Below are 26016 nucleotides of genomic sequence, written 5' to 3' on the forward strand. Positions count from 1 at the left end.
AAGTTGATGAGGCTTTTGCTGCTTGTGAGAAATGTACAGGCAGCAGCCTCTTCCCAGTCAAGGGCTAGGGAAAGTCATTGCTATAAACTAGACATTTTCAGCTGAGAGGTTGCAGAAACCTTACAGTGAGCCCAGTGAAAGGTCCCCAAACACCTCTGCAGCCAGGGCGCACAAGCACTGCAGTGAAATCTGATGCACAAGATAGAGGCAGTGCAGGCCAACCCAAGAAGCAGATCCTTTAAAAGACCACTAGTACAACTTATGGGAGAATATTTCACACCCTGGGATACAGTATATTAATAAAGCTATTTTTCCTCCTGTCAAAGTTAGACTTGCAATGCCCCAAGGGCCAGAAGAGAGAAGACTGCATCTGCAGAAGCCTGGGAACACGACTGACAACAGCTGAGGCTGCAGCACAGAAGTTGTACAGCTGGGGCTGTCAAAAAGCCTGCTCCGTATCCTTAAAAGCTTTTCTGGATCTGTGGCAATCTCTGCAAAGCAACCTTCTGCAGAGTTTAAAATCATTAAACATCTACACAGATCTGCTGCAAGCCTTCTGGAATTGTATCCTACATCCCTTTCATCAGCTCTGCTAAAAACAAACCCACTGCTTCTTACCTCTTGTAGCCTCTTACAGCCCAGAGAAGTTGCTGCTGCACACAAGTCAGTTCTGCTGTAAAATGCCCCAAGCACTAATGTACCTGGCAAGTGCACTGAATTCCCAGGGGCCAACAAGGTTTCTCTCTATTTATTTGTTAAACTTTGGAGCACAGAAACAGAAAACAAAGAAATTTTAGTAAAATAAGATTGCTAGTGTATATTCTTCCATTTATGCGGGCCAATTTTAATACTCCAGATATATATAATGCACATTCCTTTAGTAATGGCTATGCTCAAGTAATCATTTGGTTCCTACAACTTTGAAGTGTTTCAGATCATGCCACCAAAACTATTCATTGAAATGAGAGCTAAAAAAGGAAGATCAAAGAAAAGTGTAACTAGATTTTATTGGAATTAATCCAAAACCAAAGCTTGCCCAGCACTATTTTCATTGTGGTAGGGGAGGGCTGTGTTTTGGTTTTGCAGGGGTTTTTTTTAACGTGACACATGAAAATTATATTTCTAATATAATATTCATTTTCCTTTGTATTTGCCTGACCTACTGCAGTTCTGGATCTTGCCAATTCATAAGCACATGTGCCGCTGCATGTTCAGAACAGCTGAGGCCAAGGAGATGGCAGAGGAAGCCTGTACTTACACGTTCTAAGTTTTTTGAGCTGTCTCAATCTCAAACAGAGCCTGGCAAATTTAAAACTGCAACTTCACTCTATAATGAATTTTCCCATTTTAATAAACCTTACCAGCTACTATTACCTGAACAACGATGTTGTGCACTCAAATTTGTTTTACATTGTGGTTGGCCACAACAAAACAGTTAAATGCACTGTGCCTCTGGTCCATTGTGTTTTTTCAGGTTGGAAACACAAAGTTGCAAGAGATGATGTTTGAAAAGAGTAAGGAAAAGAGTAACATCAAGAGTAAAAGCAAAACCACCTGAGCCCATTGCTTTTCTGGGGCTTTGGTTTACTGTATTCCTGTGTACGGCAACGGAGGTGTTTGTATTCCTTGGTGGAGAGGGATGGGCTGGGTACTTGAAAAAGACAAACAAATAAACAAACAAACGAGGATTTCATCCTGTAACACTCCAGGGTTTGCCGGTGCCGTTTCACAACAGCACATACAAAATAAACTCTACCCGTGATCCAAGCTGAGCAGCTGCACTTCAGGTTGAGGCAGTACTGGACTAAAGCTGCTTGTGCTTCAGTGAGCTGGGAGCTTGAGCAGAGAAAGATATCACTGGATTTCTGAACAAACACAGCCTATTCTCCATGATGATAAAAACTCTCTTGCTCAAGCCCACCTTCCCAGAAACAGACTTTTAGTCCCAGAAACATAGTGGACAAAGTCTGTATGTTGTAATAGAAAAATACCCCATCCTGGTAAGCTACTCTGTGTGCTTAATGCAGTTATTAACCAGGATGGGCAGCCTTGTAAAACCTGGACGGGACAGTAAAGGCTGTAAAAAAACTACTCAGAAGAACAGTGGATGAGTTCCTGAAACTGAGAAGGGAAAAACATTCAAGGAAAATAAGAAACTGAGGAGACAAAATAACAGTCCTGTACCAAGTACACTGATGGCTGATGTACGAAAACAAAGCTCAGACAGGTCACACAAAGGCAGAAGCCTACATCCATATCCCAGAGCAAACACTCACAACACAGGCAACCTATGTCAAAGAGGATAACCACACTGCTAAAATAATCTTCTATATGGGCTTGATCCTGCAAGCCACTGTGCAAGCAGCAGCAGTCTGGACAAGCTGTGGGCAACCCACACTGGCCAGGATCAAGCCCTTAACAACACTGCAACCTGTTTGAGATCCTAGCCCTGAAGTAAGAACAGATCATTTGCCAGGGAAAGACACCCATACTGCAAGTTGGAGCGAGTACTTGAGTGGATGCATGAGCACAGATTATCAGGTTTCTCTTCTGAGTTTCTTGAGGGCACAGAAATCTCTGCCCTGCTCAGTGAACTTTGCTGCTGACCTCAATATCATTATGACATACTTGAGTGTTCCTATTAATGAAGCAGACTAATCCTCTCTACTGGTCTCCTCTCTGGCTACATTGCGATGATTTATACAAACAGTTTCTACACACCATGCAAATATAGGCAAAACCTGTAAATACATGATGAGGAAGTCAACCCAAAGGTGACAAGAGAAATTTTCAAGACAGCATTTAAACACCCCCGAACATCAGTGCTTGCCCACTTTTCAAATGATAAAGACTTTTTTCACAAGCAAACAGGAGCTGAAGAGTGGATAGGTCTGTGCCAATAAACCATTGGTGAAAACATTACCAAGAGCATTCACTCAAAAATGTTCCATTATTTCTGTATAAATAAAATGTGAGGGGAGAGAAGGGAAACCTTCTGCCATGTTGCATCCAAGGCTAACCTGTGCTCTTCAGGGTGAAAGCCATGTTTTTACAGCACTTTGACACTTTTGCTTCTATTTCTGTCATTTGTTGATCTTTCATTAATCTTCCTTTTGTGTTTTAGTTTCATATAACATACACTGAAACCAACAATAAACGCCCCAAATGTCATCATCACCTTAGTGAAGAAATGCATAGTATTTTGAGGCAAAGCCAATACCATAACTGGAGGCATTTCCTACACTTTCTCCTCTCTTTTTTCAAAGCATCACATCAGAGGCAAAATAAAGAAAGGGTGTGTAGGGGAGGAGAAGACCCCTACATACATCCCACCAAATGCATACAGTTTTCTGTGATCCTTATTATTGTTTTCTTACTCCTTCATGCAAATACCGCATGCAGCCCTACAAACAGTGCCTCAAACACGAGGCTCTGCATCCTGGGAGCCGTACAAAAAGGAAAGGAAACAAAGCACTGCCTTGAGATAAATAACTCTCCTCCCACGAAGCACTTCAAGGTAAAAAGCAGCCAACCTGCTGCCTCTGAGAATCTTTACTCCTGACTCTGGGCAAGTTATAAAGTTTGTTTTGCCAGAGCAGGCTGATGTGAAGGGCCAGAGGACCCACAGGATTTTTATCTAGATAACAAGCAAAACAAGATTTGCAGGGAGGCAGAATACTTCTTAGGCCACAAGCTATCACAGCAAAAGATGTGCCTTGGGCACACAAGCCTTTCTTCATATCTGAAGAAGCAGCAGGCTTGAAAGTCTTAGCCTGTAGCAGCTGCAACAATATTATTACTACAACCCAGTAGCTTCCCTCAAAGGGCAAAACTGTTGAGGCACTGATGGGAAAATTGCTCAAATTGACACAGGCATTCCCCAAGAGAGGAAGAGAAGGAGATGGGAAGAAACTCAGGTCCCCTGGGCTCCCATCACAGGCGAATGGATGGCTGCTCTGATCCAGCTCTCAAATCACCCTGCCTTTAAGAAGCTGGTCAGCCACCGCACCTGCCACTCCTCGAACTCCCAAAGGAAGACCAGAGCCCAGGCTGGATTCGCTGGATAAACTCAAGTAAATACATGAAAGTACAAGAGAGCAGGGTCAGATCTGGCAGGAGGAAAGACTCTTCTGCGTGTTGCTGCAGGAGCAGCAAAGCACAGTGCTGCTACCAGCCAGCACATGCACAGCTAGGGCATACCCAAAAACCACAGGGGACAACAACCCTCACCAAAACCCAACAAAGGACCCCACCTGGCCTCAACAACAACATTTTAAAGGTGAACATGACCATGGTGGCATCAGGAGGTAATGAAATTGAGAATAAAATTGAACTTCAGCAATCACTCAGTTACTACTACCACACGGATTTTCCCAGCAAGCTGCATTTGTGTATCCCAATACCACAAGCCTCTCTTCTTCACAGCAGCAATGGGATGGTCACACAAGGCTGATGCAAACCAGAACAACTGGCCTCATTCACATAATTCTGTTCCCTACCCTGTTCTTGCAAACATAGCATCTGGAATACCAGGTATGAGTGCAGCAGGAACAAAGCCACTGTGCTTGACAGCAATTCAGTGAAGTCCTAAATAATCTAAGGTAGCTGAAAATGGGATGAATCAATAGTATAGACAGACACCATGCAGTAAAGGCAAGTCAAAACCAAAAAGGCTAACTCTAAAATATTAAAGCAATAGAGATTAACAGGCAGCAGCTCAGTCTACAAAACGAGCACACCACAATGGCCATGCCATCAGAAGGCAGCCACGACGATGGTACCTCAAACAGATAAAACAGAGTTATTACCCCAGAATGACAAATATTTAATGTTTCAGTGATAAAACAACAAATGTTCAGTAACATAAGACTGCTGCTGCCCAAAGCAGCCCACAAACTCCACGCACCAGAAAATACAAATTAAACGCTGACATCAGAGAAAGATTGTTTTGTTGTAAGAGCTGACATCAGAGAAAGATTGTTTTGTTGTAAGAACAAAAAGCAAACAAACATTTTCTTGTAAGGAACAAAATGTTGACCTCTGCAAATTTGGGAAGACTTCAAGAAACAACATAGCTGTGGGGAAAAATGTGCAGGGCAGCAGAATAAAGCCGTATCTGACCTCTAAAGGCTGACTCCTGTGAGTCTACACAGCTCCACTCCCCTCCAGACTCCTCACACCTCCCTTGACACTTCCACATGCCTCACAAAGCAACAAACCCAGTATAAAAATAAGTTTCAGACCAGTACAAATACTACATTTTATCCAAAATCTCTACCATTCACGAGTCACTGTAAATGCATATATAGACAGATGCCCCCTCCCATTTGTCAGTATCCCAAACTACAAAGGAAAAATAATTGCTGAGCTGGATTGGGCGAGCATATTTCAGCCAACTTAGAAAAAAAAAACAAAACTTTAAGAGGGGGAGTTCAACAGAACAAGTCAAAATTTCATCAATCACACACAAACTGGACTTTATGAATGTATTTAAAGTTTTCCATGTGGTCTGCAGGTCACACATTTTAACCGCACAAACTGCTCCCTGAAACCTTCAAATAATCAACATTGTGGGATTCTTTCCTACTTGCTAATGCATTGCCCATGAGCCACATTTTACTTTGTAAAGTTAACGAAAGACTCCCACGGGCTTTTGTTACCAACAGTTACAGAAAAGAACTTTTGTGGAAGAGCGATGAAAATTTTATCAATGTAAAGTTTAAGAGTTGAAAAAACAATATAATAAACAATTACAGCTTTCTAATGAGATTTTTCTTGGTCAGACATACCTCAGACATTTCCAGACATGACTAAACTTTAAGATTCCCATTTCCAATTAACACGTGTGTTACCCAACAAACCCTGCCCGCCCCCCCCCCCCCAAGCCACTCAGCATGAGATTACTGCAGAATCTGATGGTCTTTAGCAGAATATTTGGCCTAACTCCAGCTCCACCAGCCTTCATGCTTATTTTTATAGGCACAGCCTCCAGCTTCACACTCTAGTATGTAACACAACACCCAAGTCTATTAAACTTTCCACCAAATACACATAAAATTGAACAACAGGTAATCAAGCCACAGTCTGTTCCCTCAGTCTTACGAGGGAACTCATTGCCCTGCTTGCACCACAGCATGAAACTTTGCCCAATGTTCTTGAAAGGCTTACAGTGAATGTGCCTGGCATGATACAAAAGGACCATCAGAGGATCCAGATCTAAATGCTTTTGCAAAGGGAGCTCTTATGGAGAAGATCTAGAGTTTCAAAGGGGCCAATGGAGCTGGCACCTGGATCTCCAACATCAAATATTCAGCATCAAACATAACAACTGTGAAAGAGACTAGAAAAGGCAAAAAAATCTTCTAGTGGAATGAGCCCAACTATCTTGTCATCTTTGGCTGTGGGGAGGGGAGAGGTTTGGCATTGTTCACTGATGGCTCGATCTGACTCACATTTCACAGAATCACAGAAGAGTTTGAGTTGGAAGGAATATTTAAAGGTCTGTAGTCCAATCCCCTCTGCAATGAGCAGGGACATCTCCAACTAGACCAGGTTGCTCATAGCTCAACCCCATGCTGACCTTCAATGTTTCTGGGGATGGGGCACCTATCACCTTTCTGGACAACCTGTTAGAGTGTTTCACTATCCACATCATAAAAAATTTTCTTGCTTATTATCTAGTCTAAATTTACTCTCTTTTAGTTTCAAACCAGTATTCCTCATCCTATCACAACAGGCTTTACTAAAAAGTTTGTGCCCACTTCTCTCGTAAGCCCCCTTTGTGCGTTTACCTACCCAAGACTGGCAAACAATCGTGCAGCATCCAGCCAACCTTACAGCACCTTCAAAGCTATCCATGTTAAAGGTCTCATTCCTCACAACAAACCCTTCCAAAGGTTATAACTGCAACTCCCTTTTAAAACTAACATATGTAGCGCAGACACAGCCTTCAGACTGCAGGAAACAGCTTAGAAACCCATGTTGGGCAAGACTGGCTTGCTGCAGCTTGACTTTGTTCTTTAAACTTGGACACAACTTCTGGTAATGCCTGCAGTGGAGCACTGACGTGAGGGCTGAACTTCAGCCCACGGCTGAGCCATTAAAGAATAAATCCATTCCTAGTGCCCTCTGGAAGGATCCTGAGAGGTCAATTTCTGTATGTAGCTTGTCAGAGCAGCAGAAATCTGCAGTCTTGGTTAAGCACCAACAACAGCTCTTTAATAGTGAAATTTGGTTTCCCCAGAATGCAAACGACAGATTTTACATGGTAAAACAAGCCCTGCTTCCAGTGTAACAGAGGCTTCACTGTCCTTATCAGAGTCTAAAAGCAGAAATGCAAAGTGTAGTTGCCATGAGTGAGAAGAGAGTTGGTGGCAACAAGGAGAAAGTAGAGTTTGTACTTGAAAATTAATGTGGTTGTTACACTGAGCACCATTCCAACTGTTACTGTGTTACAAGTTTTCTAAAATATGCAACAGAGGCATGAAAATTTGCAATGCAGCAAAACTCAACTGATATGGATAGGAGACAATACTCTCAAGTGATTTGGTAAATAAAACCATGCAGCATCACAAGCCAAGTAACTTGCATACTTGGTAGCAGCATGTGTCACAGGCATAAACATCCCTTTTTTCCACCATAGTATGTAATGAATGTTTTAATACTTGCAAAGATCTGCAACATTTGGCCTTCATATTGTGATTTCACACACAGAGCTTGTAAGACCTTAAAAAAACAGGTCTTCCCACCTGCAAGCCAAAGAATCCTACATTGCTAGGGAAAAGTGACACCTGGTATCACCTACCAAAGCACACAATACAGATAATTACATTGCACATCAGTGCCAGGTGCAATAGAATCAGAAACTGGGGGAAATACATCACTGTCTCCCTCTCAAAGAACTGTGCGTTTGAACACATGTTGTCAGCTAGCTCATAACAGCAGATAAAAACAAAACAGAATACTCATTTGCCATTCAAACCAACTTCTTTCAAGAAAAAAAATCCAGTCTGAATTAAGCAGAAACATGTAATTAAATACTTTGCAATCCATAGTAGTTACAGAAAACAAGAAAAAAGAAACCAAAAAATCCCCTTGAGAAATCCACTCCCTTAAGATTTATAGCAATCCTTCACAAGAAACTGCGTAGTCCAGGATGCCCTCACAGAACAGGTTTGTATCTTTAATGCTCTAAATAAAACTTTCAACTATGACCCAAAGATTGGGCTGCATGGTACTGCCTTCTTTAATCTCCAGGCAAATAGCTCTCTTCCCTTTTCCTTCATTCTTTCTTAAGTGGAATGAGATGATTCGGTATCACCCACTGTTACTGTAGCCATTAGGAACAGGGTATTAACCCCAAAACTGATGTGGAACATGTTAAGTATACAAGCCACTGACTGGAAAAAAACCCCTCTGAATCCCAGGAGCAGCAGCCACTGCAGTTGTTGAAAATGAAGGATTTGCCAGAAGCAGGATGAAAGAGCAGAAAAGAGAAGTCTGATATCAACCTGCCCGTATCAACGTCCAAGGCTTATTATCCACAGGGAACAGAACACATTGTCAAGGAACAAGGAAAATTTAAGACACAAAGTTTTGCAAATGTAACTCTCAAGGGTATAAGGAAAGCTGAAAAAAAAAAGTGATATTTTCCTTAATCATTGTGGAAAAAAATGTTTCCACAAATATACATTGTTTTGGTTTCTTCCTCAACAAGGTTTTCATGGATACTGAGAGTCCTTGTCTTAATTTAATTTTCTCTTTAATTTAAATTGTCAGCACAACCTGAAGGACAAATAAGTGGAGATGACACAACAGCAGTTACAAGCAACTGTGTATTACCAACCTAATGTCTCCAGAAAAGGGAGCAGGCCTGGTTGAGCAGGAAAATTGAGATGTGACAGACAATGAATAGCAGAGGTACAAAAGCACAGACTATAACTAAGGGATAGAAGAAGCAAACAAAAACAGCACAGATCCTTCCATACCTTCTCTCTTCCATTCTCCAGTATAATGAAACCATGATAGTCCAAATGCTTAGCAAGAATGAAAAATATAATCACACTAAAAACTAAAAATGGGGGGGAAGACTAAATTATAATAAAGTACAGAACACTTATTTGATTGTAGTAAGCTGCAGACACAATTGCTTGCAGATCATAGCTATACTTTGCCTTTAATATTGAGGCTCACCAGCAGCCTTGGCAAGTCTCTACAAACCATTAAGTTCACACAGCCTAAGCAGTATAACAGATACAATACCGTGCACATTTTAGCAAAAGTGGAACGAAGAGATGAAGCAGGAAATAAAAGGCTTAACCGGAATCACAATTTGCTTCTTCACTCCCTGCCTGTTTCAACTGCCAGTTCACAACATCTCTCCTGTTGATCATCACTCAGAGATTAATATGCCTGAAGACTTTGATTATTTCCACACATATCCAAGCTCACTGTATCTAGTTTAAAATCCAACCATTTTAATAAACACAATGCTTTTGCAAATCAAAGATAGCAGGCAACATTTAAGTCAGCCTTAGCATATTCCAAGCATGTTTTGTTCCTACTTCAGCCCGCTCTAACATCCTGGAAGAGCCTTCCCTGTAAGTGAATTATTTATAACTGCAAATGCCCTCTGAAAACAGGAGCATCGAAGTCACTGTCAGCAGCAGTTCTGGAACTGGTCTTTATGAAAATCAGAAGTCTCCCGTGTTGTGCAATGGGGACAAAGAAAAAGGAAAAATATCCCAGATGGGAAAGATCAAGTGCAAAGAATACAGTACAGGAAAGACTACAGCACAAGTAAGGTTTAAAACATCCCTAATACAATAGATAATGTTCAGGCATTCAATCTGTGTGTATCCTTAAAAATGAACACATAGCATAAGAATGACAGCATAGCTCCCCATAGGATGTTATTTCTTAACATATACTCACATAAACTTCATTGTGATCAAAGCGCTTCTTCAGGTTATTGATGAACGAATCTTCATTAAGTGGCTCTAAAAGAACCATATCTCCCACCCCTATCATGTCATCTAAAAGTGACGTCTTGACCTCCATTTTGGCCATTTTGTCCTGGGAAAAACAAAAGAAGCAAGAATAAAACAAACAGCAAAGGTTAGCTCAAGGTTATTCTAATTATTCACAGGCGTTCTCTAGTAACACTACTTTAGGAATAAAAGTTAAAAATCCATCAAAGAACACTACATTAAAATTATGTTTCCAAGGAGCATTCTCAAAGTCATTCCATCTACCCAGGCAATCCATGTGATTCCAAAATTTAACTTCTAATAGTCAACAATGCCTTCTGGTCCACTGTACATTAAACATGAAACTCCTAGAAACAGGAGTGAAGATTCCAGTGGGCATCACAGCCAGATTATTTGGATGACTTCAACACAAAGTTCAAGTGCATGCAAACCCATGTTTTATTGAAAGCTTCATCAGGATCTCCAAACTAGGGTTTAAATTTGCCAACACCTTAATCTGAATTTCTTTTTCACCCTTACTTGCACTTCTCAAACTCCATCAATATTGAAATGGAAACTAACTCAGTGAACCCACTCAGAGACAAAAAACACACTATTTGATCTTAGTTCATGAACCTTGGATTCTAAAGTGCCTGTATTCCAGTACAGTGCTGGGTTTGGCTACATGAAGCTACCAAATGACTTCATTCACTTGTAATTTTGTTGCTTGAGAGAACATTTTCACAGGGCAGCAACAATCCAGCTGACAAGTGGAGACTCTGCATCAATATAACCAGAGTGGCAGAAGTCAGAAGATGGTCTTGAACAGGGGACCAGGATCAAACACAGTAAGCAAGTCTGACAAAGGGAGTCATTTAGACGAAGAAGTCAAGGTCAGGCCAAAACTTGGCACTTCTTTGATCCTTCCAGCCTTTTATCCCTCCAATCCAAATGCTGGAGATTACTGAGCTCCTCAAGAACTCCAGGCACATAGTTACTGCTTTCAGCTTTTGTGAGGAGACTGAAAAATGGATGGATTCACAGCAGCAGCCAGCAAACAGGGAACCAGAGGTGAGAGAACAACTTTGCTGACCACGCAAACCAAGGACCAGCCACCGCACAGCTACAAAACAACAGCTCAACTTCACCAGTCAGCTGTCACCTCCCAGCTACGGAATGTTATCAGGCTATCCTTGTTTCCCCTATCCCTGCTGCACATTTTAATTCTAAATATTTTTTCTTGTTTCCCTCAATGCCATTGAGCAGCTATTACCTTATATAATCAGTGCTACCTTGCCATAGAAGCTCTCCATCAGATAACTAATTTGAAACAAGTAAAGCCTTTTACCTCTCCCTTCTGCCTACTGCCACTACTTAACTAAAAATTATTTGATGTTTTTCATCAGTGAGTGTCATTTGAGGGATTTTAGATCAAGACTTAAGTCTTGCTTGATGTTTTTCCAAATTCAACGAAGAGAAGTGCAGCTCCACAGGCAGCTAACAGAGCGATACAAAAAGATCCCCAAAACCTGAACCAAGCCTGGGAATTACTAGAAATTCACATGGAAATGCAAAAAGAGTGCTGAATTATGGTAACCAACCAAAGCTGAGTCAACTCTGCTAAGCAAATAAAAGAGCATTTATTTTAAACAGAAACCCTGGACAAGTATTTTTGTAGAGAAAGATACTTTTATTCTTAAAAATTCACCTCTCTGACTCTCCAAAAAAATTTTAAACATTCATAGAATCTTTTCAGAGGTATCACTTTAACTTCTGCATCCCATTAAGACAAATTATTTAAACGACCAGTCTTCTTCAGTGACCTAATTACTTACCATACAGCAACCATACAACTCAAATAATTTTTGAAGGCTGAAAAAATAAAACCCTTCTCAAATATGGAACTTATTAAATAATGGCTTTGTGGCCAAACATATAAAAAAAGCCAACACAAAAATCCTAATAAGGGCAATTTAAACCTAAAATTTAAGTTCTAAGTACTATACCTCATTTACCATTGTGAAATTACATACCACCTACCACACTTCATGCATCACTGCTTGGGAATTTCAAGAGCAAGCCAAACTGATCAAAAACATCCCTGTATTCCCAAACTCAGTGGCATGTTTTGCAGAAGACACTATACCTACTACTGTAAGTTGGATCAAGAAGTTGTACACAAATATTAACTTAATATATTGACAATATATTGGAAAACTTCGAGTTTATGGTCAAAGGTTAATTTTCATCTTCGTTTCTTCCACAATAATTTACAGATTTCTATGGTTAAAATATTTTCATTAACTTGCAAGTTAGAAAATACTAGAAACCCAAATGACGAAAAAATTGGACAATAGGCTGAGATGACTCATTTAACACTGATTGCTCAAAATCATTTTCAATAGCCTAGCCTTTGCAAAACTTCATTAAAGATTACCTCATACACTTATGTATGATTCAAGAGTATGCTGCCATACCACTGTTGTTAGCCTTTGCTTTGGTGGAATCCAATCATAATCCCTGCTCTGGTTTAGCTAACAAAGGAAAATCCAGTTTGTGGGATAATTTGGTTGTCTACCTGAGGTAAAAACTGGAGAAAAAAGCACTGCTAAGAGAAACCAACAATGTTTAAACATATATTAATCAATTAAATAGGACTTCATAACTGAAATTAATCTGCTAGGAGAATGTAGTGGAAGATTAATATACAGCACTTAGAAATACCAAATACTAATTTTAGAAGTAGCTTTATAAAAAAAGTCAAAAATTAGCACACTACACATGAAAAGAAAAAACCAAACCCTTGCAACATGACATGGCTAAACTTCAGAAAAAGCTCAGAAACTCAATCCAAATTAATGTCCAAGTATTTGCCATATACTCAAAGAGGCCTTGCAGCTGTTAATATTTTCCATCAGCACTGCTGACAGCATGCTCACCAGTTTGGAGAGCAGTACATGAAAGCAAGCAGCTTCTCCTTTTGCACATATTCACACACCTTTAAAAAGATAAATGTTTCTCAAGAACCAGATCTATGAGAAGGATGGGACCAGAACCTGCTCCCAGTGCCTGAGAGATCAGGAGTGACCAAAGCCACAGCTGTGCTGGTGAGAGAGCAAACACAGGCAAACTCGGTCTTAGGATAGAGAAAAGAACCAGACTGGGTTGTATCCTATTAAACAAGGAGAGGTTTAATGATTTTCAAATGAAGCCTGCTGAATGGTGGAAGGTGAATAGAGGTACTGCTGGGAGGCTCTATTTGAACTGCACTGTCATTTCAGAAATTCAATTAAAAGCAAGCGCACAAAGATTACAGCTGCAAATTATTAATATATAGCAAAATTTAGCTCAGAAAAAAAACCCTAAAATTCTTCTAATGCTTCTAGTCTGCAAATCAGATTCTTCCTCCAACACTCCCTGGTCTCACCCATACCCACTTACCACTTGAGGCTTCTCCCAAATTTACTCTTCTTGTCCCTAAAGGAAAGATCAGCAGTGTTTCAAAATACCTCCTTTTCCTGTAGGCAGTTGTCAAATCTGTTCTTCCTCCCTTCAGTCTCATATATAGTCCTTAATTCAATGGAGTGAGAACATTTGCAACATGTTTCCATTCTCAGAAAAATTCTTTAAAAGTTTATTCAGTAATCCTTCACAGCTTGATCTGTTTTATGTTGGACAAGGTGCTTGGGAGGAGAAGTGCTGGGCAGGCTGTGTCTTTAAAATGCTTTTATCCACACACTCCCACGCCACACAGAGCCTTTTAAAACACAGACTGTTGCATCCACTGCTTGCAGTGCCTGGGATTGCCATCCAGCCAGGCCGGGTGAATCTAAAACCTTCTTGCCCCTCTTGGCCACAAGAATAGCAAATTAAAAATCACAGCATCCCACAGCCACAGCAGTCATATCATTGGCCATTCTGAAACAAGAGCTAATGAGAACTATAAATAGAAGAGGATACAGAGAATAGGCAAAACCCCTGAAGCCTTGCACAATGAAATGCACACATTCTCTACGGGGGAAATGAAGTAATGCCCTGTTATTGGCATACAGCATGTTATGGAATTGTCCGAGGTTTTCCACATCACCCTCCAACACCAGAACAGCAACAATTGTCAGCAGCTTCCTACAGCTGTGCAGGCCTTAGCTCACACTTGAAGTTCGGTGCACTGGAACTATCACTGGCTGCAGAGGTGGCTTGGTTTTTTGTCTTTCCTGGCATTGTAGCAAGAGGACAATTTCCCAAAATTGACACAGATGTGCTTACATATTCTTCAAGCTCCGATTACTTAAAAACAAAAAAAAAAAAAACCCAAGCCTTTGGTTCACTACAACCAGCTCACTGTAGAAAATAACCCCCTTTTTCTAAATCTTAACAGGGACAAATGCGCAACACCAGTAATTCAATAGTGGAGTTCAAACTGATTTCATGTTCTAGGTCTGATCCTGAGCCCCTGTCAGGCTGTAATTATGCTTGCCCACCCCTTCCCTGTTTCCTGTGTCCAGGAGCAATCAGCCCACACAGAGTGAGGACATCGACAGACCACTGCTGCAAAAAGCAGCCAGGGAGACAATGTCATTACTTGAACAAAACAAAACCAAAAGGGGCTGCAACCATCATCTCGGGCTGCTCATGACAAGCCTAAGTACCAATTTAGCAAGAGGCAGGATTTAAATTTATCCTGTCCTGCTGCCCAGCAAACCCTGTGTCTCACCAGCCTCTGGCTGATGCCCCGAAGGTGCAAGTTCTTTGGAAACACCCAGTGCTGGCTCACCAGGCAAACTGAGGCAGGCCCTGCAGCTGAACTGTTACAATGCCCTTTTCACTCAGAGCTAGATTTCCCGACATCAGCAGGCGTGAAAAAACGTTGATACCACCCAGAGGAAACCCTTGCTTTCCCTCCAGACCCTTCCCATCTGCTGCCAGGCCGCGGTCTGCCAGGAACACCTAACACCTGCAGCCTCCTGCCCAGCTGTGACTGCTCACAATTGCTGCTCTGACACATCCATGTCCTGTGGAAAAGAGCATGCAGAAAACAGCACGGTGCTGCAGCCCCATTACTTTTTCCTGCAAGAAAATGGACTTGAGAAACGTGACTGACAAATTGCAGGAAGGAATGTTAATGGATATCGCAACAGCAGTAAAAGCACTCAAAGAACTGAAATGCTTCCTCTGACTCTCCATCTTTCCTTTTGGTTTCGCCAATGTCTGAATAGCTTCTGAATTCCTTTCTTTCTCGCAGCCCTACTGAAAAAATCAGTGTTTTCCAAACTGGAAAAGTTTATAATTCCGAGCTTTTGAACTAGCTAATGTTTCTCACATCTTACCTACCAAGTAAGAGTTATTATTTGAAACCTTGTGCAACCTCTCTTAAATTTCCGTGGGCACTGAATATTACACACGTGCACCGGATTCCTTGAGTACTTAACAGCAAACAGCTCTGGTGAATTACAAAAGTAAAATGCGGCATTACGGGGTGTATTTGTATTGGGACCGCAGGAATGTTTGCATTCAGCATCAGCTAAATGGGAACAGCCCTTTAGCAACATCAGATTAGGACAGTTTCGCACCAGTGAATGCAATTTAGATGACAGAAGATCTGACCAGAGAATTCCACAGGAGAAATGAATGCTCCGCCATTTATCTAAAGATTGGGTAATTTTCAAGAAAGAATCAGGCCACTTAAGGTACTGTTGCAACCACGTGAGGCAATATCATATTTTAACAGTTTAACAATGGATTTAACTGCAGTTTAGAAAAACTGGTAGTGTGAAATTAGACTGCATTAGCACACGTACAAAATGTTAGCTGGGGCATTATCTCCTCCTGACATAAACTGTGGATTAAACTTTCTTCATTAACAGGACTCAGGTTCTTCATAAATGGAAAGTGAGAGGTCTGGTTGCTGCTGTAGTTCTTTGGCGCTCGTTGGGGGAGTATTGGGGGTTTTGTTTTGGTGTTGGGGGCGGGGTGTTTTCTCTTTTACATCAGCTTGGTTGCAACCCACATTAATCAGTAATCTCCCCTAAAGTGAGGGAGATGCCTCTCTCGTGCCTCTGTTCATATTAAGATGAGACTATGAACAACTCTGGTATCACCGAAAAGGTGCACAGTATCTTACCACAAAACCAAAATCACACAAGCCATGTATGCAGAAGATACAGCTCTGCCCTTCTCTTCCTTAAAAAAAGACTAATTCAGCAGCCTGGGGGGCTGTGTTTGCATTTCTCTAAGGCTACTTTCTGTTATTTTTCTCCCAGCAGTTTGAATAACATTAGCATGGGTATTACCTGCTCTACGAGACCACGGGGTATATCTATTCTATTATTTCTACTTTACAGTCCCAGCAGTACATGTCTTCAAATTACTTCTAATAATTATTTTGCAACCACAACACAATAACTGCCACCAGTAATCGCACTCTGGGGTTGATCTACTTCCTAAGTCAGCTTTTCTGCCGTACTTTAACTAATCTGGGTCAGTCATACAGTCACACCAGGTTCTGGGAAAAACATTTGGGTCTTTCAACGTTGCTAAGGCACTCTTCTGTAGCAGCTGTGAAAATACAGTCAAAATATGTCTGCTACTCCATTTTTACCCTGCAAATGTTCCTTTACATTTTGGATTATACTGACAGGCTTCAAAGAATATAGGTGTGAAGTGGCCTTTTCTGTAAATGGTTATTCTAGAGTCCTTTTGTTCCTCTTTTTTTCTTTATTTAGTTTAATGGGGGAAAACACCTTGGGCATTTTGAATGCATCTAGAAATAGGCCTTCACTACCAAGGCTACTTACAGTCCAAAATTCTGGTGAAATTCCCACTGAGTTCAGCAGAAACAGGATCCATGGTGGTTTCTTATATTTAGGCTTTTCTTAGTCATTGCCTAGCCACAGAGTTTTATAATCATTCCAGGTCCACATCTACAGAAAGGGATAAAGTATTCAGGAACAAAGGGGCTCCATCTTTGGCACATACCTTGCTAAGATTCCCTCGAATCTTTTTCAAAATAAGGAACAAAATGGGACTGCAAAGGCAAAAGTTGTCAAAGGTCCTGCCTTCTCCCCCTAAACTGATTTTAGACTGACAGTGTTCTTCAAACAACACAACTTTTAAAAGGTGTCAGTACAGGATATAGACACATAGAAAACACCCCCATTCTTTCAGAAAAAAAAAAATAGCTTTTACTACTGGACAGCTAAGCTACACTAAGCAGTGGGTGCCTTTTCAAACTGATTATCTTAATCTTTCAAGCTGCCGCCTAAAGTTTTCTGCCAATTTTGGGGGATTCTGCCCAATCCAAAGGTTACATTTGCAGAACAGGGGCACAAAAAACAAAGTAGTGTTTATTTATGTAAGGGGAACTTCTTTGTTTGCAGTTGCTTGCCACCACACCAGAGCTTGGGTTCAAAAGATCTCTCAGTAGTAGATCTCCACAAAACACTTTTACACACAATCAGCCCTCACAAAGTCAAATCACTTCTCTCAACTGAGGTTTCAGTCCCTCGGGAGCAATCAAGCAATCAGCTGTAATCGAGATCTTTGATTATAATAGGATTTTTACTTTCTATTCCACACAAGCACATGGGCAGAAAGGAAGCCTTGCTTTCCTGCAGACAGCACGGGAACTACACACCCCTGGATCCAGGCAAAAGAACTGCTCATGGTGGAGCAACTGGAGTGAACACTGATTTACACTGTGGGGAAGGTAGATACTAAGAGATGCCATAATACCACAGGGTTAAAATACCAGAGTACAGGCTAATCTTCTGCTCAAATGCTTTGCTGCCTGTTAAGACGTTGGTGATAGGCCCTGAAGATATGCAGAAAATGAAATAACAGGCCAGGTAACACCACAGCTTCACTCAGCTGCCAACAGCAGAAGGAAAAACAGCCACAGAAAGTCATCGCAACAGTCACTGAACCAGGCTTAAAACCAGTCACAGATGAAGATAAACCTAATCAGGAGCTTCAGGAAATCCAGACCCCAGAAGAGGCATTGGTGCCTGTATCTACCCAGCATCAAGTCAGCCATGATAACTGAGCACACCCTAACTCCTAGAGCAGTTGGCACTCACAGGGTACCGCAGTTTCCATGCACCTATATCCTCTTACAAGCAGTAAAAGTCTGGGTAAACCAAAAATGTCCCTGTACTTTTCCATTTAAAACAGGAGGAAAAGAAGTCACACAAACACCATGCCAGAGACCTTATTCTTGCCCATTGCAATTTCCCCTCCTCAAAACCTCACTGGCAGGGTCCTTGTAATATTTGTAAATAAAGTTTGGAATGTTTTTAGGCTAGTATTTTATGCAAATAAGACAAATCATGCCAGCTGTACCTCTCTTGGTCTATGCATCTACTCTTACACACATCTAATGTTGAATTTCATTGAACAGTACAGAGTAAAGGACAACAGAACAGCTGATGTTCCACACAAAAGCAGGCAGGACAGGAGATCTGAGCACAATCATTCCATCAGAGACATGGGTTGCGAGGAGAACAAACCCCTTATTAACTACCACAGAGCAGAAAAATTGCTCTGCAAAATTCCCTAGCTGCACAAAAAGCTTCAAATGGAAATTATTACTTCTTTGCAAGTCAATCCATCACAAGAGAAAAACCTGCAGGAAGTCAGACTCGACTTGTCCCACTTCTCCCAGGAGTAGTTGCCAAGGTAAAACAGTAGTGCAAGGTTTCACCCCACCACTTGCCATCGCTGTCTATTCTGCACATCAATTTCTGTCCAGCAAGCCACTGCTATTTTTTAATGAAGGGAGGGAATGAAAGAATTTGGATGCAAGTGTTGTGGGAAGAGGAAGCATTATTTGCCCAAACCTAAGATAAAAAAGAATCTATTTAAGGGAAAAAATTAAAATCTATTAAGGGAAAATTTTTTTTAAATTACATGTACTGTTCAGACATATTTGCTTGTCTCAAGCAGTTGACCTATATCTACAATTTTGTTATTTTCATCCTCAACAGTCATTTTCAGATGGACACCTGCAATTAGAGGACAAAAGTCATCAATTTCTGAATCAAGGCATCTCCAGCTCTTCCTGTGTATCATATCAAGAGATACTTCAGACAATGGGAGTGGTCCATGAAGTTGCATTTCAACACATCACTCTTGTCCAGATGTCCATGAAGCTAAAAATCAGCAGATGGTGTTTTTATTAACAACTAGCATGATAAACAGAGATTTTCCAAATAAAATATAACACTTCACAGATGTAGAGAGGGACACCTTCTTAAAACATCAATAGAAAGTAACTCCCTTCCACAGACGGAAAACAGCCGGTCCCATGGCAGGCAAACTCAACACAAACTCAAAGCTACTAAGTTTCCCGTTGCTGTATTTCATGAGAACTATCATCTGCCAATTTTTGGGAAGCAAAAAGTTCTATTCACACGAGATACAGGCAAGCTCCCCATGTTCCAGAAACCTGTTACAAGGCACAAGGAGCTCCAGCTCTCTCCATGCTTGCCAAAAGATTTTCCAGGCTTTCTCCTGGAGTGAACTTTGTTTCAACAGAGCCCTGCACTCTTTGATCACTGAAGGTAATCTCCAGAGCCCTTTTAACTCCAGCAGCCTGACAGCCTGTGAGCTGAACAATGGCAATTGCAGCCAAATCTGTTCTGTGTGCTCCAGACCGGTGCCAAACACACTGCATCCTACAGCCACGAACTACTACACTGCACTGCTCCAGAGGGCCATTTTCCATCCTTCTCCATGAGAAATAGTTATTTTGGTGTGCCTTATTTCTAGACTAAATTTATTCATGATCAGCTAATATCTACTTCTTCTTGCTTTTGCACATACTGCTGTGGTTTGGTTTTGTTTTTAAATTTAAATGTGTTTTCTGTCTCACAGGAAAGTATTGACAGAGGTTCATCTCGTGGACTTCATTCCAAATAATGCATAGCCAGTATTGCCCATTTCCCTCTCATTTGCCTTTCCATCTCCCTTTACCATCCCAATCACCCTTTTCTGCTCCCTCCCCTTTTTGAGCCCATCTTGGCCAAGCAGGGATTTAAACAAGGCTGTACAGAGGATTCCTGGTACATCATGGCAGCAGTATTTCCTCACCACCACCAGGAATACTCCTTCACCCCCTCTACAACTCTTTTTCCTTCTCCAAAGGTTTACAGGGAGTTAGCACTTCCCTAGATTACTCTGCGCAACAAACCTCAACTGCTCCATCAGTCACAGACCTACACACACTTAAAAGCTAGGAAGGGTATCCAGACACTCAAGCAACCACTTGTTTAGCTTGTAGGCTTAACTATTCCCCAAAATAATCTGCCTTTCAACCTCTACCACCTTCCTGCTGCCCTCTCTCCAAGCCTCTCTTGATGAAAAGGTAGAGCAGCTGTTATTTTTGCTGGAAGTTAGACATCCCAGGTATCCCTTCTTTCACATCAGATAAGCATGAGCTCTGCTAGGAAAGGCTTTCTTCTCAGCCCTCAAACATGAAGCTCTAGCAGAGCTATTCAGTGAAGAGTGAACCAATTCCCAGAGTCCCAGAAAAAATGGCACCTCTTCATCTCTTCATCAGTGTCTCTATGTTAAGCTGCTTATTTGCTTCCATAGAGGCACAGTGCAGAGGATTAATAGCAACTCACTCCCTTCAACAGCTCTCCTAAAAGCAGGGCTGACTTCTCATTACAGTGCCATCTGCAGAGTCCTTACGCAATAAGGACTTTAAGGATACCTCTTTGATCTAAAAAGATACCCTTAATTGTGCTTCAAATTGTTTTAACACAAAGGCATTAAAACACAGAGAATAAGTGTAACTTCCTTTGCTTGTGCTTTTCGAAGATACAGAATTCTTCAACACTTCATCACCCAGCAGTTTCCTCATTTCTGAGGCGCAGGTTCTCAAAGGTTACTGGCAAAGATTTAAGCACAGTATCAGGACATTGCATATGCTCCACTGTGCATAAAAACTGGTGGTTACCTTAAGGCCCAGTCTTTTCAAAGATCTTTAAACACCAGTACACTCATGTAGACAAACGGAGAACAGACTCCATAAAGAAAATGCATATAAAAGAGTAGAAACTTTTTGGGGTGTGACAAAACACTTCAGGATGTCCCAGCTCTCCACCTGTTTTTCTCTCCATTGTAGCAAAGCCTACAGTTTAAATACTCTTATTCGTAATTTTGTATTTGTACTCTTATTGCAATTCAAAGTACCCCCAGTAGCACTTTAGAGTGTACAAACTATGAAAATTACAGAATATTACAAAAAGAGAAGCATAAAGCAAACAGCAAGACAGCTCACATACAAAGCATATTTGTGGGCCCAGGAGGCTTGTACCAATGCTGACCAGGCTGTGGTCATAGACTTTTAAAAACTGGTTTCTGCTTACAGTTGGAAAAAATGAGTCTTTCCTTGCTGCCTCCATTTAGAAAATAAAGAAATCCACAACAAGCACTTCTGATAGTACAACACCCACCAGCCCTTCTGCTACTCAGCACCTATTCCTCTCGATGATCGCCTCTTTTTCTCCTTGATAAATGCTCTTACTTTCCTCCTGGTGTCTTTTGCTTTCATGGTTCTCTTGCCCAACAACATAAGGATTTCTGCCAATATAAGACCCTTGGAAGGGTTGCTGCCTCTCCAAGACAGGGAGAACAAAGAAAAGTTTATTCGTACACCCACAGCGACGAAGCAATTCCAAGGTAGCACTACACAAAGCCAGAGACAAGGCAATTACCTAAGCCCCAGGATACACCCACTCCCCACCCCTGCAGAGGAAAGAAAAATCTCAGTGACAGTAAATGTTTCTCACCCTTACTCCTTGGGACTCTGGATATTCGGATTCCTTATCTTGAGCCTTCAGCTTGTTTGCTGAAGTGTTAAATCTGGTCACTTAGGCTGGAGACCACCTCTCAGACTGCTTCCCTCCCAAAGGCTGGAGTACTGGAGAGGCTGTTCTGGCCTCTAGGGTCCATTACTCCTGCTGTACTGTCTGCATAGAAGAATTCCCCAGCCAGTTTGCATCTGGAAAGGGGATTTGATCATTCTTCTTCGCCTCTGAAATTGTATTTTTAAGCCCTAGTCTTTCCCACTGAAACACTTCCATCACCAGCGTGACTTCGCTGACTTAAAATATATATCAAGAAATGGATACAAGTTTACTTGGTGATACCAAATGGGAAATTTCCCAGTAAAAAGGAGTTGGAAGAGACAAAAAGATTAACTTTTTGTACAGTTTTCTCTAAAAGCTATGCCACTAGCAGGAAATAAAAAAACCAAACTGAGCAAAACAAACAAACAAAAAAGAAATCCTAGTCTCCACACTGTTTAGAACCAAAATCTGGAGTAATACACACCAAAAGACCAAAGCTTTCACAAACCACAAGCGAACTGGGGCACAACTGCAAATGATGAATGTTTTGAGACTAATGCTCAAACACACCAGGAAAGATTCACAAGACCCTTGTTGCAGTTTAACAGCTACTTCACAGCACATGATGAGGAGTTGCAGAGATTTCCACTATCCAATCAGCACAAAATTAAAATGTTTAACTTTTGGGAGGGCTGGGGGTTTGGGTTTGGTTTTTTTTTTTCATTCTAGGAACTGCAAAACAGAAAAAAATTAATGTTATTCTTTACTGCTTCTTTATGACAAAGCATGCCTTGATATCAGCTTATATACCAGAAATCAAGCTCTGGTTTCCTTCTTTCTGGAGGATATGAATGGAGAGGTTACATAAGGGTGTAACAAGAGCTGTTACTTCCTTTCCCAGTTGAAGAGAAAAAGCTGTAGATCAAGTTACAGACTCCAGGGCTGGTCATCACTACTTCAGCCTTCCTAAAATTTTTGCCAGTAGTCCCACAACAAACAAAAGACACTACTTAGAAAGCTCTGAGAATTTAATAGATTAACTACATAGCTATAAGGGAGGGAAAAACCCTTTATTTTTGTCTTTCATCAAACTCAGGAAATTCCCCAAGCTTGATGCATACAATCACTCAAGTTACCCCTTTCCATTTCAGTTTGCTGTTCATTAGTACAGCAAAAAGAAAAGATGAATTAAATACAGGATAAGATTTATAGGACAGTCCAGTACATGAGCTGTGCTAAATGAGCTCAGCAGTCTGAAAGGGCACTGAACTTTGGTGGGTATGTCAGCATTTGTCCCAGCTCTGACCAGACAAGGCAAATGAAAGGAGGAAACAGTGTCCAGCTTGGCCTACACCAGAACTAAGCTTTTCTCCAAACCGTCCCACTGGCACTCTCTTCACCTTCCTCTCCAACTCCCAAGCCGCTGCTACTACTGCTGCCGAAGGAAGATGAGATCAGCCTCCAACATGAGGAATTTCTGTTCCCACAGAGCTCAGGGAAACCAGATGATCTCAGAGAATCATGTGAAGCAAGTCCCTGACACTTCCATGAGGCAGAGTATCTCCAGTATGTTGCCAGCAGTTTCTTAAGAGTGCACAGTGGGAAAAATTAATGACTTTGCTTATGTTTCCAATTGCTCTCTCCCACTTCCTCTCCTCATTTGCCAGACTTTTATTTTCCCTTCCCCCAGAAGCACTAGTAGGCTTGAAATGTACATTTGCCCTTCTAAAGGTAATTACATCAAGTTTTGCACAATGCTTGAAAGGGCTAACACACAGAGCTAAACTACCACCCCCTGCCATCATTTCCTCAGAGTTCCTCCCCACAGGTGTGATTTAACAAGGTCTCTTACAAAAAAGGAAAGGAAAGGAAAGGAAAGGAAAGGAAAGGAAAGGAAAGGAAAGGAAAGGAAAGGAAAGGAAAGGAAAGGAAAGGAAAGGAAAGGAAAGGAAAGGAAAGGAGCAAGCTTCTGTGATTTAGGATGCTTTCATGAGTCCTTTCACCTTCAGCTTGCTGAGCATTCAATCTGTGGTGCTCATAAGGAGCCAGAATCCTTTTAGATATCCAACACCACCACCGGTGTTTTACAAACATCTTCTTTCCTAAGGATATGGAGGAACTTGTGGCAACCTAACACGCCAGTAGCTGCTACAAGCCAACGTAAGCAGTGACCACTTTATGTTACTTTGGGAATAATTGGAATGCTCCAACCCTAACACCTTCACACAAAATTAAGCCAGAGGCAGCGTTAGCACTAAATTGAAGACATTCTTAAACTCAGCCCTAGGACAACTGGAAATAAAAGCACATGATGAGAAGAATGTCATTACCTTTCATAGGTTTAAAAGCAGCCAAGGACTGAACTTTACTTTAACAGATGGGTTGGACTATTTCTGTTCTCTATCACTGCACACTTTTGGGGAAAGCCTTGTTTTTGACACAGGGCTTGACAAAGTGATGATTCATCCAGAGAAGGATGGGCAGCTTGTTGCCAGCCTTAATTCACAATTAACAATAGGACAGACGGATATGGAAGACTCATGATTCGACACAAAAATCGCAAAGTCAGGAGTTTTACCTGACCTTTACGCCAGCGGTCATTTCCAATCTGGATATATTTTAAATTGTTTCTCTAACGTAAATTTTAAGAGTAGTTAGCTTTTATTTAGTTACTGTTACATTTATCCTTTAGAATAGTGGTCCTGACTAAATGCATAGCAACTGATTTCATGACATGGGGTGAAACTCCAAAGCTTTAAATTACATGAAAAAGCAAACAGCACATGTGAGCACAGACGTGTGAGCACATCGGTACCCTGGGCAAGGCAAGCGAGCACTGGACCACTTCGTGACTGCACCGCTAGCCCCACTCCCTGTGGCTCTTCTAGGAAGGCCATTGTTTTCCAACGGGGAGTCTGGCCACTCCGAGGAACAAAGGGATTCCCTTCCCAAAACACAGCGGCAGCAGATGTCCCACACCGAATCCCAACAGCCTCCATGGGCGCAGACAGGCGGTCTTCCTTGGGAGGCTACACCAACTCGTCCCCTCAGGGAAGTTCTCTGGGACAATGACCCTGCCCTGGAAAGCCCTTCCTCAAGTCTCCTCTCCAAGTGTTACCCGACAGCAGAATCCATCATCCTGCTCCAAGTTACCAGCACTCTTCCCACGGTTCCCCCGAGCCCCGCAGCCGAGCCCGTTCTTTTGAATTCAGCAAAGCCGCGCACACAGGGTAATTATTTCAGACAAGAAGAAACAGATGCCACGCTCTCTTCCCAGAAAGAGCACGCACACACACACACATATGCTTGAGGGAGCGAGCCCCGGACCGTCCATGCGTGTGTGCGCACGGCGTTCATGCCTAAATGAAGCTGTCCCAGCCCCGCTGCCATCCACCAGCCGCTGAACGCCAGCCACAGCGCACGCAGAGCGTCCCGAAGCCGCAGTTTTGCGAGGGGAAGGGGCGCCCAGGAGGCGCCGGGGCTCCCGTGCTCGGCACCCGGAGCAGGCACCGCCGCCCCCTCCTCACAGGAGACCCGGCGCCGAGCCGCCACACCAGCACCCCAAGCCGCTGCAGCGCCGACCCCATCCCTTTGCCCATCCCCGCGGCGTGTCCCGCGCGGGCTGCCGGAGCCCCCGGCGCCGCGGAACAAAGGGAGCCGTGCGGGCCGGGGAGTCCCGGGGGGTGCTGTACCTCTGCTGCCGAAGGGCGCTGCCCGCCGTCCCGCGACCGCCCTTCGCCTCCCGCCCCGAGCCGCCGGCGGACGCTGCCCTGCCGAGGAGCCGGCGGAGCAGAGCGGAGCCAGCGGGGCCCAGCCCCGGCCCCTCCCCGCCCGCCCGACAGGGGCGGAGGCGCCACCGCCCGCCCGCCCCGGCCCCGCAGCGCCGCCCGGTGGGCACCGCTCCCTGCGCGGGGGCCCGGGCTGCTCGTACTCCCCGGGCTGCTCGCACTCCCCGGGCTGCTCGCACTCCCCGGGCTGCTCGGGCTCCCCGGGCTGCACCCGCTCCTCGGGCTGCTCGCACTCCTCGGGCTGCTCGCGCTCCCCGGGCTGCTCGCACTCCCCGGGCTGCACCCGCTCCCCGGGCTGCTGCCACTCCCCGGGCTGCTGCCACTCCCCGGGCTGCACCGAGCCCCCGCGATCCCGGAGCCGCCGCCTTCCTCACCTGGTCTCCCGCGCTCCAGACCCGCCCGCTCTGC

At 42.8% G+C, this 26016-nt stretch overlaps 1 protein-coding gene across 7 annotated transcripts in view; it reads right to left on the reverse strand.

Annotated features, from left to right (window-relative positions):
- The window catches only part of MYO1B (myosin IB), a 110622-nt gene extending 84976 nt beyond the window's left edge, over window positions 1-25646 (reverse strand). For 5 of the 7 annotated variants that reach the window (XM_042040501.1, XM_042040499.1, XM_042040497.1 and 2 more), the window contains exons 1-2: window positions 25513-25645; window positions 9934-10074 (exon numbers count right to left, since the gene is read on the reverse strand). In XM_042040501.1, the coding sequence (XP_041896435.1) occupies window positions 9934-10068 (135 nt within the window). In that variant the 5' untranslated portion in view covers window positions 10069-10074; window positions 25513-25645. Of the gene's footprint in view, window positions 1-9933; window positions 10075-13409; window positions 13511-25512 lie in introns of those variants that run through there. The other 2 variants (XM_042040494.1, XM_042040496.1) reach the window with 2 other exon arrangements.
- Window positions 25647-26016: the final 370 nt, after the last annotated feature.

Source organism: Corvus kubaryi, unplaced genomic scaffold, assembly GCF_017639235.1.
Source record: "Corvus kubaryi isolate FWS band 111438036 unplaced genomic scaffold, C.kubaryi_AGA036_p1.0 37396, whole genome shotgun sequence".
NCBI classification, from domain to species: domain Eukaryota; kingdom Metazoa; phylum Chordata; class Aves; order Passeriformes; family Corvidae; genus Corvus; species Corvus kubaryi.